This window comes from Heterodontus francisci, chromosome 7 (genome assembly GCF_036365525.1).
Source record: "Heterodontus francisci isolate sHetFra1 chromosome 7, sHetFra1.hap1, whole genome shotgun sequence".
Classification (NCBI taxonomy): Eukaryota; Metazoa; Chordata; class Chondrichthyes; order Heterodontiformes; family Heterodontidae; genus Heterodontus; species Heterodontus francisci.
Genome location: NC_090377.1, coordinates 33732046 through 33744838, shown reverse-complemented (window position 1 = coordinate 33744838; position 12793 = coordinate 33732046). Strand labels below are relative to the sequence as shown.

General features: G+C 40.1%; 1 protein-coding gene across 6 annotated transcripts in view; it reads right to left on the bottom strand.

The window, feature by feature from the left end:
* LOC137371920 (zinc finger E-box-binding homeobox 2-like) overlaps positions 1 to 12793 on the bottom strand; it is a 262572-nt gene that overhangs the window by 49455 nt on the left and 200324 nt on the right. For all 6 annotated transcript variants that reach the window (XM_068034977.1, XM_068034975.1, XM_068034976.1 and 3 more), the window contains exon 3: positions 2115 to 2372. In XM_068034977.1, the coding sequence (XP_067891078.1) occupies positions 2115 to 2372 (258 nt within the window). The remainder of the gene's footprint in view (positions 1 to 2114; positions 2373 to 12793) is intronic.

Here is a 12793-nt window from a genome sequence, read left to right as displayed (position 1 = left end):
AGAAGGTGGTGGTGAGCTGCCTTCTTGAACCGCTGCAGTCCATGTGGGGTAGGTACACCCACAGTGCTGTTGGAAGGGAGTTCCAGGATTTTGACCCAGCGACAGTGAAGGACGCGATATAGTTCAAAGTCAGGATGGTGTGTGACTTGGAGGGGAACTTGCAGGTGGTGGTGTTCCCATGCATTTGCTGCCCTTGTCCTTCTAGTTGGTAGAGGTCGTGGGTTTGGAAGGTGCTGTCTAAGGAGTCTTAGTGCATTGCTGCAGTGCATCTTGTAGATGGTACACACTGCTGCCGCTGTGCGTCGGTGGTGGAGGGAGTGAATGTTTGTGGATGAGGTACCAATCAAGTGGGCTGCTTTGTCCTGGATGGTGTCAAGCTTTTTGAGTGTTGTTGGAGCTGCACCCATCCAAGCAAGTGGAGAGTATCCCATCACACTCCTGACTTGTGCCTTGTGGTTGGTGGACAGGCTTTGGGGAGTCAGGAGGTGAGCTACTCGCTGCAGGATTCCTAGCCTCTGACCTGCTCTTGTAGCCACGGTATTTATATGGCTACTCCAGTTCAGTTTCTGATCAATGGTAGCCCCTAGGATGTTGATAGTGGGGGATTCAGCGATGGTAATGCCATTGAATGTCAAGGGGAGATGGTTAGATTCTCTCTTGTTGTAGATGGTCATTGCCTGGTGCGAATGTTACTTGCCACTTATCAGCATGGACTGCTTCAGTATCTGAGGAGTCGCGAATGGTGCTGAACATGAAGTGTCTTCCCAAGCCAGTCCTTGAAAACTCCTAAAGACTCCTAAAAACTCCTCTGATTGCATCCCTTTAAAAAAATCCAAAAATTGTTTTGTTTTTCAAAAATGATTTTACCACAAAATGCTGTGATACCAGCTGGAGCAAAATCAGAGTGTGTAAGGAAACACAATTAACAGATACAGTTGTTAACATAGGGTGCTTCAATGTCCATATCAGTTGTGTTCATTCTTGCTGATTCAGCTCTTGCACTGGGGCTTAGCAATTCCTCTAGGCTAACTCCCCTAGTGATGTCATCTGTACTCTCCACTCCAACAAAAAAATTAAAAAAATCAACAGAGATAAAAAAAATCACTCAACTTAATGATAATTCTTTGCAACTGTTTGATATGTAAAATGGTACAGATTGTAAGGCAGCTTCCTTGACTCTTAAGAGCCTGGTTTTGTTTTCTTGTACTCTTGTGCTTGTTTACTATACTGTATATGGCAAAACTCACTAAAGACTGTCATAAAAATGCTTTGATGAGGCATTGCAGCCTTGAATGCTGGATTCAGCAAACAAATACACTGACAAGTACAGTGGATTTGAAGTAACTACTGGGAAAATGGCATTACCCTATATTTTAGTTAGGACTGCTCTTTGTCTTGAAGTGCGATCATTAGTATGACGGTCTGTGAAAGCAGTAAACTTGAAACAGACATGCATCAGCAATGACTTGAACAATTATACTGTAGCCATTTAATAAATGTAAATAAATGTTCTTTTATTATTTGATATTAAGGTATGTTGACCTCAAAATCACAGTTGGAATTGCAATCTGTTTGAGTATTTTTAAGCATGCCATCATGGAGGTGGCACTGACCTCCATTCTGCACCTATAGTTTGTAGATCTTCAATTGACAGGAATTAGTAGTGAAGAGTTTTTATTTAACGTCACTTCACAGAAACCAGAACTCAGTGTCAAACTATAGCCTTTAAACAAGACGGTAAAGTAATGTTGCTTTGCTTTCATTAAACAACAATAACTGCATCTGCACTACTCCCTAATGTTATTCTTTAATTAAACTCAACACATCAGGTAGGTACAAGATTCATAAAACTGACAGCAAAGCTCTTTTACGAGTTTGACCTCTGGATTATAGAGCTACATTGGCTTTTGAAGGGTGCCACCAAATTACATATTTAACAATGGTTGAATCATCACTTAATATGTAATGTTTAGAACATAAAACATCTGTAGCACATTCCTCTGATTAACCAGCATGTTGAGTCAAATAAATTAGAATGAAGAATTTTGTGTACGGACAACCTCACGTATTTTAATATTTTCAGGGTGAATAAGCAGTCCAGAAGCCAGACTTACCAGTACCATCTATCGAGACTGGTAGTGTCTCTCTGCTGTGCCAGGTGTGTTCCGTGCCGCAGTCCCTCTTCTCACCTTCCTCGTCCTCTCTTGGCAACAGTACTTGGTTTCCATGTGGGGAAGAATCGTGGTTGGGCATAGTCACTGGACTGGAATCTCTGTCCAGCGTGTTTATAATACTGTCATCTTCCGCAATATGAAGCTTGTCTTCGTCATCTGTTTCTGAACCCGTATCCACTACATTCTCATAGTTCAAAACTGAAAAAGAGAAAAGGAAACAGAAGATTATAGAGTTACAAAAATGTACATGAAACCGTTGCTTTTATGAAGTGAGGGGCTACAGGCCAAGTGACCAAAAAGTGCTACTGTTCCTGTGCTTTTCCAAACCTAGTCCAATCTTACTTTTCAAATGAATTCCTCTACCCTGGATGCAGCACCTGGCCTCCCACTTTCCAAATTCTTGACAGCACCGACAAAACATGCCGAATATGCTTTAAAACATGCTTCAAATGTCAGAACAGCTCAAGAACCAAAATAAACCAGTTTATTTTGCCACACAGACCTGATGCACTTGCACCAGCATTCCTTAAAATAGACAGTTTATAAATAAGGTCTTTGAACTGAATTGAAGGTGGCTGCTTTTGCATTAGCTTGCCTTCCCAGTCATTCAGTGTGCATGGTAGTACATAAATTGTCCACTTTACCACTAGACAAGAAAGATTAGAGTAATAAACACAGGGACATTAGTTTAGCTACAGAAACATACCATCAGTTACACACATACAGACACAACACTGCCAAAAACTGTTTAACCCAGCTCACAAGGAACACAAACAGACACACTCACACACACATATACACACACTCATTCCCGAGCAGCTTAGTAATATGACATCATGGGGAGAGGAAGGAAGAAAAACATCTCCGGATAAACCTCAAAACAGTTTTCAGGCTCATTTTGATTTCTATGCTCTTAATGAAGAAATCCTTAGGTTTTATCAACTGAGCTATCTCAAGTGGCTCTTGCTAGGTATCAGATTATACAGGAGTGGCAGGAACAGAATTGTGCTTGTATCAGGTTTAAAATCCTCCTCTTCTGAATTTGTGAAACATTGAAATCATTTCTATTTACAACTCTTGCTGTCCAGGCCTTCATATCTGCTTCTTTTCCTGCTTCTGGAAGGTTTGTTGTTTATTATTTTGTTAAGAAGAGTAACAAAAATAGTTTTAAAAAAATGTTAGCTAGGACAAAAAGATTACACTGCGCATATCGACTCATAATATGATCTTTGTATAATCCGCGGGCCTGCACTTGCCTTCCCAACAACTGCACAACAGGTGCAAATTAAAATGAAAACGGCAGCGAAGTTGGGCAAACAGAAATGCTGACCTGGTTTGAATACCAATTGACGGGCGAAACAAAACCTTTTCAAAGAGGTGTGACCACAAGGGTTTAGGCAAGTTCAGGCTGGGTAATGCCCTTTGAAAATAAATGATTTTTTTTAAAAAAGGGAATATTCGTCTTCACTCTAGCTGTGTGGTCCAGATATACCTTGGCACAATTGACTGTGCCCTTCCTTTGCAACGGCAGTTTAACCATTTCTTAGCAACGTGCCGAAGATTCTTTATTGCACAAGGGTTCAAGGCTTCACTGGATATATTTGTCTCGGGCTACAACAAAAGGTCTGAGTCCTGGGAAGCTATCAAACCACCCCCTAAAAACTGGTCTCTGGGTGCAAGAGAAATAAAGAGAGGTCTTGAAGGAGTGAATAAAATTATCTAAGGCTGGACAAGCATTAAAAGGCTTTTTATTCCATAAAAAACATGCCTTTTAAGGTCTTTTGCTTGTCCATAGCATTCTCTCTGAATAACACGTGAACGTTTATAGTGTAGTGTGATTCAAATATTTTAGAGAAAAGAAGATAAATGATTAATCACTAGCTACCGCACTCACAAATATCAGCACAAGCTAAACAAGCAATGAAGTCATGTCTCAGTGTAGGGGCAGCAGCAGAACATATATCACCCTCAAAGGGCAAGAATACTTTCCCAACCTGCAAGACCTGGACGACAGTAAATATTGTTCTCTTCATAAATACCAATTTCAGTCCTGACAAGAATCTCTCCTCTGAGCAATAAGCACAAACCGCAGCACCAGCTACTGGCTCAAAGACCTCACTAAGACTGTGGGAAAGATGCAACAATAGTGCTTAGTTGAACATTAGCATTTTATTGGACTGATAAGCTCAGCACCCCTACCCAGGCAAGTACAAATGATACTGAAATTATCCTCTTTTTTTAACAAAGGAGAAAGCAGATTGGCAGTGAATACACTTCTGGTGTAACCTGAAGGCTATTTATTCTATAACTTATGCAAACCTCTAGAATTTTAATTAAAGCAGTTTACAAAAATGGGAAGTGGTCCACCTAGAAACCTTGATAAACAACACCAGTTTCCCTTAATTGACAAGAATGTGTGCATTTAAGCTAAAATAACTATACTAAGTATTGGACATTCTTTTTCCATTTTAAAATGAACTAAGATTTTAATCCTTTTTATTTCACTCTGATAAAAACAAAGCCAAGCTAGCTTTCCTCAATAGCTATTGTGATACTGTTAAAGTATTGTCTGCCTCGGATCTAAAATGGACCATTTCTTACATGTGAATCCTCTCGATTTACCCAAGGGCCACCATAGAGGCTTTAGGCATCAAGCTGCAAGTTGGCACCAGCACAAGGTATTATTTCAACCTACAAAGATGTGGGTGCCTGAAGAATTCTTGAGAGTTATTTTGTAAATACTCACAGAGAGAGAGAGAGAGAGATGTCCAGTTGCTAGCTCAGAATAAACAATGGTCCTGTATTAGTCTCTGGACAATGCGAAATGCCTGCCAAGTGAAAAGCTCTTATGGGTGCCAATGAAAATGCAGTAATTTCAAAGGGACTTCTGACGTGGTCACCTCATCTTCTGATCATTTTAGTTAAGCCCAACAGGAACTGGACTTGCAATAATCTAACTGGTTTTCCTCTATACTCAAAGAAAATGCTGAGTAAAATTTTTTTTAAAACTAACCATATGCAATTCCTGCTGGTGTAAAAGAGTTTTAATGCATTTACTAATGTGCAGACATAATTTTAACACTAATGACCCCACAAAAACAGATTTCTTTACAGAATGTTTGACTGAAGGGAAGGCAGGTGAGTCTGACAATTCATTTATTTTTTTATTTTTACCCGATGAGTTGTTTTATGGTAACAAATATTATTGCTGATATTCTGGTGGTGCAGGTCATAGAACTACAACATAAGAGGACAGGCCAGGAAATTTAAAAAAAATACACTAACAGGACTGCTGGCTCCAATGGGACAAAGTGCCAAACACCCATTGCAACTCTGCTTTAAAGAATAAATAAATAAAATCCAAACGTTAAAAAAAAAATGCCACGCAGATAGGATTGTAGGCTCTGGTTCTTCTCTGGTAAAAGAAACAAAAATTACAATTTGAATTTACATCATGCTACGAGTCATGATGAAATATAAATAAATAATATGATAAGTACGATTTTGGCCCAGCATGCACTGATACCCCAGCAAGACGAGATTAACTCAGGCCTATCTTTTTATTTTCTCATTTTAAAACATGATAAGAGATGCTGTCATGTGCGCAAGAAAATGTTTGATTAAACTGCTCCTTCCGCCCTTCTCACTGACGTATGATATATATGAAATAAAACAAAGTAAATATATTTTTGAAGGCTGTGTGTGCTTTTGTCCTGTATTTGTTTTTCTCTTTCTAAACCGTACACTATGATAAGATAAAATAGGAACAGACTTACTGTGCACTTTAAGGCTGCAGTGTTCCTGCAACATTTTTCTCAACTATAGAAATTCAAGCTCAACCAGCCTGACACCTACACAAACTAAATGGCTTTAGTGGAATCGCCCAAGAAACAATTATCTGTCTGCTTTTGCAGAAGGCTGGCTTGAAAAAGAAGCCAGTGCCACCTCAAAATGGCTTTATTCCATGCAGATAAAAGAGTTTTGTAGGCACTGCTTTAAAGAGGAAATTTTTGGGCAAGGTGATGAGTGTTATGGGTTATAAGGGCAATTTGCTTTCACAATATTGTTGTTTGGCAAACCATTTTTCATTTGTTTGCAAATGTGCAAATCATGTTCAACGTGCTATTGCATCACTAGCAATTGATATCATCATTACTATAGGAATGACACACAACTCTTCTCCCTTTGCAAACAAAAAGAGATTAGGCAAACAATTTTTCTCTTCAGTTTGTACAGTGCTCACATTGCCTTGCATGAGCATAATACACACACATTCTGCTTTGGTAAAAATGTCCAGAATGTCAGGTTTGAAGCCCTCCTTGTCTCAGTTGTACATAGAATTACATAGAACGTACAGCATAGTAACAGGCTATTCAACCACTTTGACATTCAATAGCACTACCATTGCTGAATCCCCCACCATCAACATCCTGGGGGTTACCATTGACCAGATACTTAACAGTATCAGCCACATAAATATTGTGGTTATAAAAGTAGGTCAAGGCTGGGAATTCTGTGGTGAATAGCTCATCTCCTGATTCCCCAATGACTGTTCACCATCTACAAGACACCAGTCATGAGCGTGATGGAATACTCACCACTTGCCTGGATGAGTGAAGCTCCAAGAAGCTTTACACCATCCAAGACAAAGCAGCCCACTTGATCGACACTCCATTTACCACCTTAAACATTCACTCCCTCCACCACTGATCACAGTGGCAGCAGTGTGTACCATCTACAAGATGCACTGCAGCAATTCATCAAGGTTCCTTCAAGAGCACCTTCCAAACCCATGACCTCTACCACCTAGAAGGACAAGGGCAGCATACCCCTCGAAGTTCCTCAGCATCCTGACTTGAAACTATATCGCTGTTCCTTCACCATGACTGGGTCAAAATTCTGGAACTCCCTCCCTAACAGCACTGTGAGTGTACCTGCACCAGATGGACTGCAGCGGTTCAAGAAGGCAGCTCACCAGCATCTTCTCAAGGGTAATTAGGGATGGGCAATAAATGCTGGCCTAGCCAGCGACGCTCAGGTCAAACAAATAAAAATAAGCCCAGCTGGTCTATGCCGGTGTTTATGCTCCACACGAGCTTCCTCCCACCCTATTTCATCTAACCTGATCTGCATATCCTTCTATCGCTTTCTCCCAAATGTTAGTCAAATTGTGACAAAGTATGGTGAACTCAAAAGTGTAGCTTTAAAAACTTGTTTAATTTTTTTCCCACTTCCCCATCAAAATGTAGGATAAAAACAAGCGAATGGATATTTCACATCTGCACCCCTCTCCCCTCACTTTCCCATCCCTTCCCACATAAACACATTTGTTACAAGGTGCTAGGCACAATCATCAATAAAATACACATTATTATCTACTTCCCTATTGTATTCTCTAACCTGTCTGATCAGGTGCATGCAGCTGAGGGGGAAGGTCATCTAGTGATGACTCTGAAGTACCCTTAGCTTTTGAGCCTGGGAAAATGTTAGAATGTACGTGTAAGACAAATGCAATTGGTGGGGGTGTGGGGGGGTGTGGGGGCGGGGGGGGGGTGCGGCGGGTAGGTCAGCAAATTGCATTTGGACATTTCAAAGGATATGTTTGTGGGAAGAACATACTTAAGCATGCATTCCTTTGTGCTAACTTAATCATCAATGAGGGTTAAATGAGCTTACATTACGTTGATTAGTTTCTCCCCTGCCCTCTTCCCCCAGCATTTTCCTAATCAGTGTTGTTTGCCACTATACCTTTGGAGAGAAAATTGGACTGTTGATTTCCCTCTGGTTGGCACCAATGTAGCCTATCATCAGATAACAGAAGAAGTGATCAACTGAGGTTAGTCATTCCTTTATTATTTCGCATTCCCCAAGATGAAATGCTTCGATACAACCTGTTGCTCCATCTAATGGCTCAGCTCAGAGCTCCCAAAACCTACTAACAAAGCTAAAAGAGTGTGAATGACAGTTGGTGCTTGACAGATTCAGTTCATGCCATTTCGTTTGTGAGTATAGTACCTATATAATAATAATGCACCTTGCCAAGATACTTTGCACAACTTAATAATCTTATGCAACCCAGATAACCATTTTGGTAAAGTACACACCCTTCAGAATTGTCCAGGGCTTTCCAGTAATGGTGGTATCCAAATGACACCACTGCTGTGTCACGAGGTAAGTACATTCAGCAGCCAATGCAATGACGTACACAATCAACAAAGACGTCATTGCGCCAAACTGTTTCCTGACTTGTGATCAAGCAAATTAGATGGCATGGGGGCATCAAGTGTGAAGATAACACATTAATTGCAGGCTTGTAAATAGAGCTGGCAGCTGATTCAATTGTCTTCAACTGAATGGAATTTAAATAAATTTAACAGGGGTCAAATGCTGAGGAAGAAAAGTAAAAACAGAATATTGTAAAGGTCTGAGCTTCTTCAAAGATCATCATCTTTATATGTCAGTCCACGCAGCATTTCTTCTATCAGCAAACCCAGCAACTTTAAATGATGATAGAAGCATTTCCTAAATATATTCTTTCTCTACTAAACACTGAAAGCACAGATTGAAGTTTTTACCTCAAAGGCTATCCTACTTTTTTTTCTAGTATTCCCATTCTCCAGTGTAGTTCTCAGTTGCCTTCACTTGCACTCAGCACCATGCTTTATGCTCCCAAAGGGAACAGTACCTGAAACATTGGATCATCTACATTTCAAGACCTCAAGTCAATCCTGGGTTTAACGTTGATTAATGTGCATGCAAATGGCAGCAGGAGGTGTTGGAACGAGAGATCTTTTTTAGTGCATCACTAGTAAAATGGCTTAAAGCTGACCAGCAAAATTCCTCGAAAAGTCCTTTCATAAATTATCAATCAAACCCAGAATACTAATAATGATTTATAGTCCACCCAGCTCTTCAGAGCTCTTTTGTTTCCACTAAGGCATAAAACATTACATCCAAGAGCAACAGTAATGAAAGTCACTCAGCCAGATTCGCCTTCAGCCTTTTCCTCAGTGAATCTCAACTTTCACTGAAACTTCCTTTACAAAATAGCTTATACAGGGGGTGACTAAAATCAAACCATACCTTCAACTGCAGAAATGACAGCTGGGTCCATAAGGAAATGCTTTACTGCAAATAAGCCTTTGTGATCCCATGCAGCTAGAGACCCGAAAGAAACACCTTCCATCAGCAGCAAAACAATTTTTAAAAAAATCCAAAGTTCACTTCTGGTTGGGGCAGCCTATACTCAAATGCCTTGTAATCCGCTCAACTAAGAATCATATTTAGTTCTGGTGCTGGGAATTAACAAGAGCCTTCTCTGTCTGGCACGGCTAACAGGCAATGTGTTGCTTTCTAGCCCATCAGTTGAACGGGATGTAAATGGACATTCACCTGATTGGATGGAGGCAATTTGTCGTGCTTTAAAAAAAAAGAGATTTGGAAATATGTTAATCACCTGAATGGCTCAAAGGGGAGGTGTGTGCATTTGCAAATTGGAAATGAGGTCATTGTCTGCTAGGTTTCCAAGGGGCGTTGGGTGTTGTTAAACTGACAAAGATGCAGCTGACTGTATCAGGCTCACCTCACGACCCACCAAACTGGGCAAGAAGTGACAGAAGTGAAAGGCACAGAAGCAGACGCTCGATACATTACGAGGCCCGCTTTGTGGCAGGGAAAACAAGCACAAAAGCAGGAAATTCAGTGATGTGTAAATGGAACAATGAGAAGGGAGAAATTCAATAATTTCTGTCAGGAGGCACCGACTGAAGCTGGACTTTAATTGAATTAAAGTCCCATTATTTGTTCAATCCCGAGCAACAGGCTAGCAAAGCAAGGTTTGCTCAACTGTTCTGAGGTACCACCTTTCCTCACCCCGTAATACTCAGCCATCTGTGCACACACCCACACATGTTCTATCTCACGACAATTGCACTGGGCCCCTATCAAGCAAGGACGCCAAAAAACACACACATACACAAAAGCTCTGCAGGCCTCCCTCAGGTCCAAAGAGCAGGAGAAAAAAACTCGTTGCTTGTCACACAGGTGAGCCAGCATCCACATCCTATCAGCCTTAACATGCATCAAGCAAAAGAAAGGTTAAAATTAGAAAATTCAATTTATTTGATAATTTCCCAGAATAATTAGAGTTAATATGGGTTAATTAATATGCAAATCTCTCAGCAGATGTTCTGCAGCAGGGCCCAAGCGTGAAAGCAGTCTGCCTTCCCCTACGTGATTTCGGCTGTCAGTTATTGGGCATAATTACTGTAACTAACCAAATACACACAAAACGTTGAGAATATAAAATTGTTACAGTTTCGCCTGTGTGCAAGCTGGTACTTTGCTGTCACAAAGGGGCCAATTTCTTTTTAGAAAATAAAGGTCTCTTTTTAGCTTCCTAGGGCTTTTAAAAAGGCAGTGACTAAATTAAGTATCTTATCTGCTCTCATGCATAATTTAATCAGTATTTTTGTTGAACTCCTCCCCTTGATACACTGGTGCAAACAGTGAGAAAGCTGGCAGATTTTGAACAGGTATGGAAAAAAAGAATTTAAAAGAGATAAGCACGTGGGCAGGGCATATTCCCAGCTCAAATGTGACATTTGCTATTAGCAAATTAGTTAGTAGTTTTTTTTCAAATTTGCTGCTGAAGATTCTCACTATGAATGTATTGCAAAGCAGCTGAAAGCACTCGTAAGCATTTACTATGCCACGCAAATATATTTATTCAATAAATACCTACGGCACCTTATTGGTCAACCAGTTATAATTAATTAGGGCAATATCACCGCTGTTGCAAAAAAAACCCAGAAGAACCATATGTTGCAACATCGTGATTGGCCGGATGGCTCATGTCAATGTAATTTAAATAACAGCTTCCTGTATGAATTTACAAAGCAGCGGGAGAAAGTTTTCCATATAACTTTTTAGTGTGACTGTGATCCTGTAATGTATACAATTAGTTAAAACTTTTAAGTTGAAACATGTCTGTCTAATCTTGAAATGCTTCCATTGCTTAACAAGTGCACATGTTAATAAAGGATATTTTTAGCATAATTTATACATTTATTAATTTTATCAGTTTAATATGTATTTTACTTCCCTTTCTCCCCTCAGTTCAAATGTATACACACATACAGGTCACACTTACGCAAGCTCTGCAGGCCTTCCTACCATTACTGCAGCCTATGAGGACAGTCTTTACACTCTGTAGCACTGTGCTACCATGTCAATAGAGGTTTTAAAAGCAGCATACTGGTAATTCTTTAAAAATGTTTCCTGGTGTGAACTTTTTCTCTTGGACTCCTGCACTGGCTCAGTGGGTGAATGTACCATGTGATATGGTACTGAATCACACAAGGGGTGGGGAGGGCAGGTAACATGTTCAATCCTAGGTCTTTGTTGAGATAGCTGATTCAGTCGACATAGAGAGCCACAATAGACTCCAGTGCTCCTAGGCACAAGAAGATTAAATATTACATGGGCATCTATTCCCAATTGCAGCCTACTGGAAAATGTGGACGTTGGATGACAACAGCATCTGGCTTGCTCGTAATATTTCACACAGTTGAATATCTTGCTAGGTCCAAACATTTAGAATGACCATTCAGGCAAGGACATCAGAGGGCAGTTATCTGTGTTGTACTTCAGGCCAAAAATTGTAAAAAAAAAGGTGACCAATGAGCACAGATATGGGAGAATAGAAGGCTGAATAGGGTAGATTTGTAATTGCCTCCTGAGTGTAACACTGGCATACTGGATAGGCTTTTCATTATAGAATCGTTCTATTTACACTTTCATTGAAAGCAATGGGAAGGGAAATCAGGCAGTTTCTATACCAAGCAATTTATAACACCAGTTTTACACACAGTTGAAGGTCTACCCCTATATTTTGTTACGACTGAAGCGGGAGGAGTGCACTGTTCATTCAAGTCCCACTTATCCATAGGTCACAATATATATTTAAATTTTCCCACTTACCAATACGGTCCATCATATACTCTATTTTTCCCAGAACAAAACACACTAAACAGGTTTCTTTAATAAACAACAAAATTATCAGTTTATTATAAAACAAGTCTTAGCCAGTAATGAAGTAAAGCATAAACACACAGATTGAAATATTAAACTTCCCTTTTTACTTTAGCTCCCTCACACTCACACACACACATATACTGGTCAACTGGAAAAATAAAGGGATTTTTGTTTTTAGAGCTCCATTACAGACAAAAAAACACGGGCTGAAGAAACAGCAGATGAGATATGTTGTGTTCCAAAATCTGGCATACAGTCTGGCCTCCGAGTACATGTAAATGGGTCACTGGGATCTTTTAGAACAGTTCTTTTCAGGCGGTGTTAAGAATTAATTTAGCAGGCTTTTCATCAAAGACAGGAGACGAGATGAGTTGACACAGTGGACTTCTCAGGGTGTTTTAGAGGTGCTGGAAAGCTGAGCTGGGTTGTGGTCTTCTCTCCTTCCTTGGGAATTCTCTTTTCTCCTTGGAAGTTCTCACTTTCCTTGCAAGTTCTCTCCCTTTTTATACAGTTCCACCCCAACTTAAAACAATTGAAAAGCGACACCGACAACAGGAGGTCACCCTTTTGACCTCCATCATTCT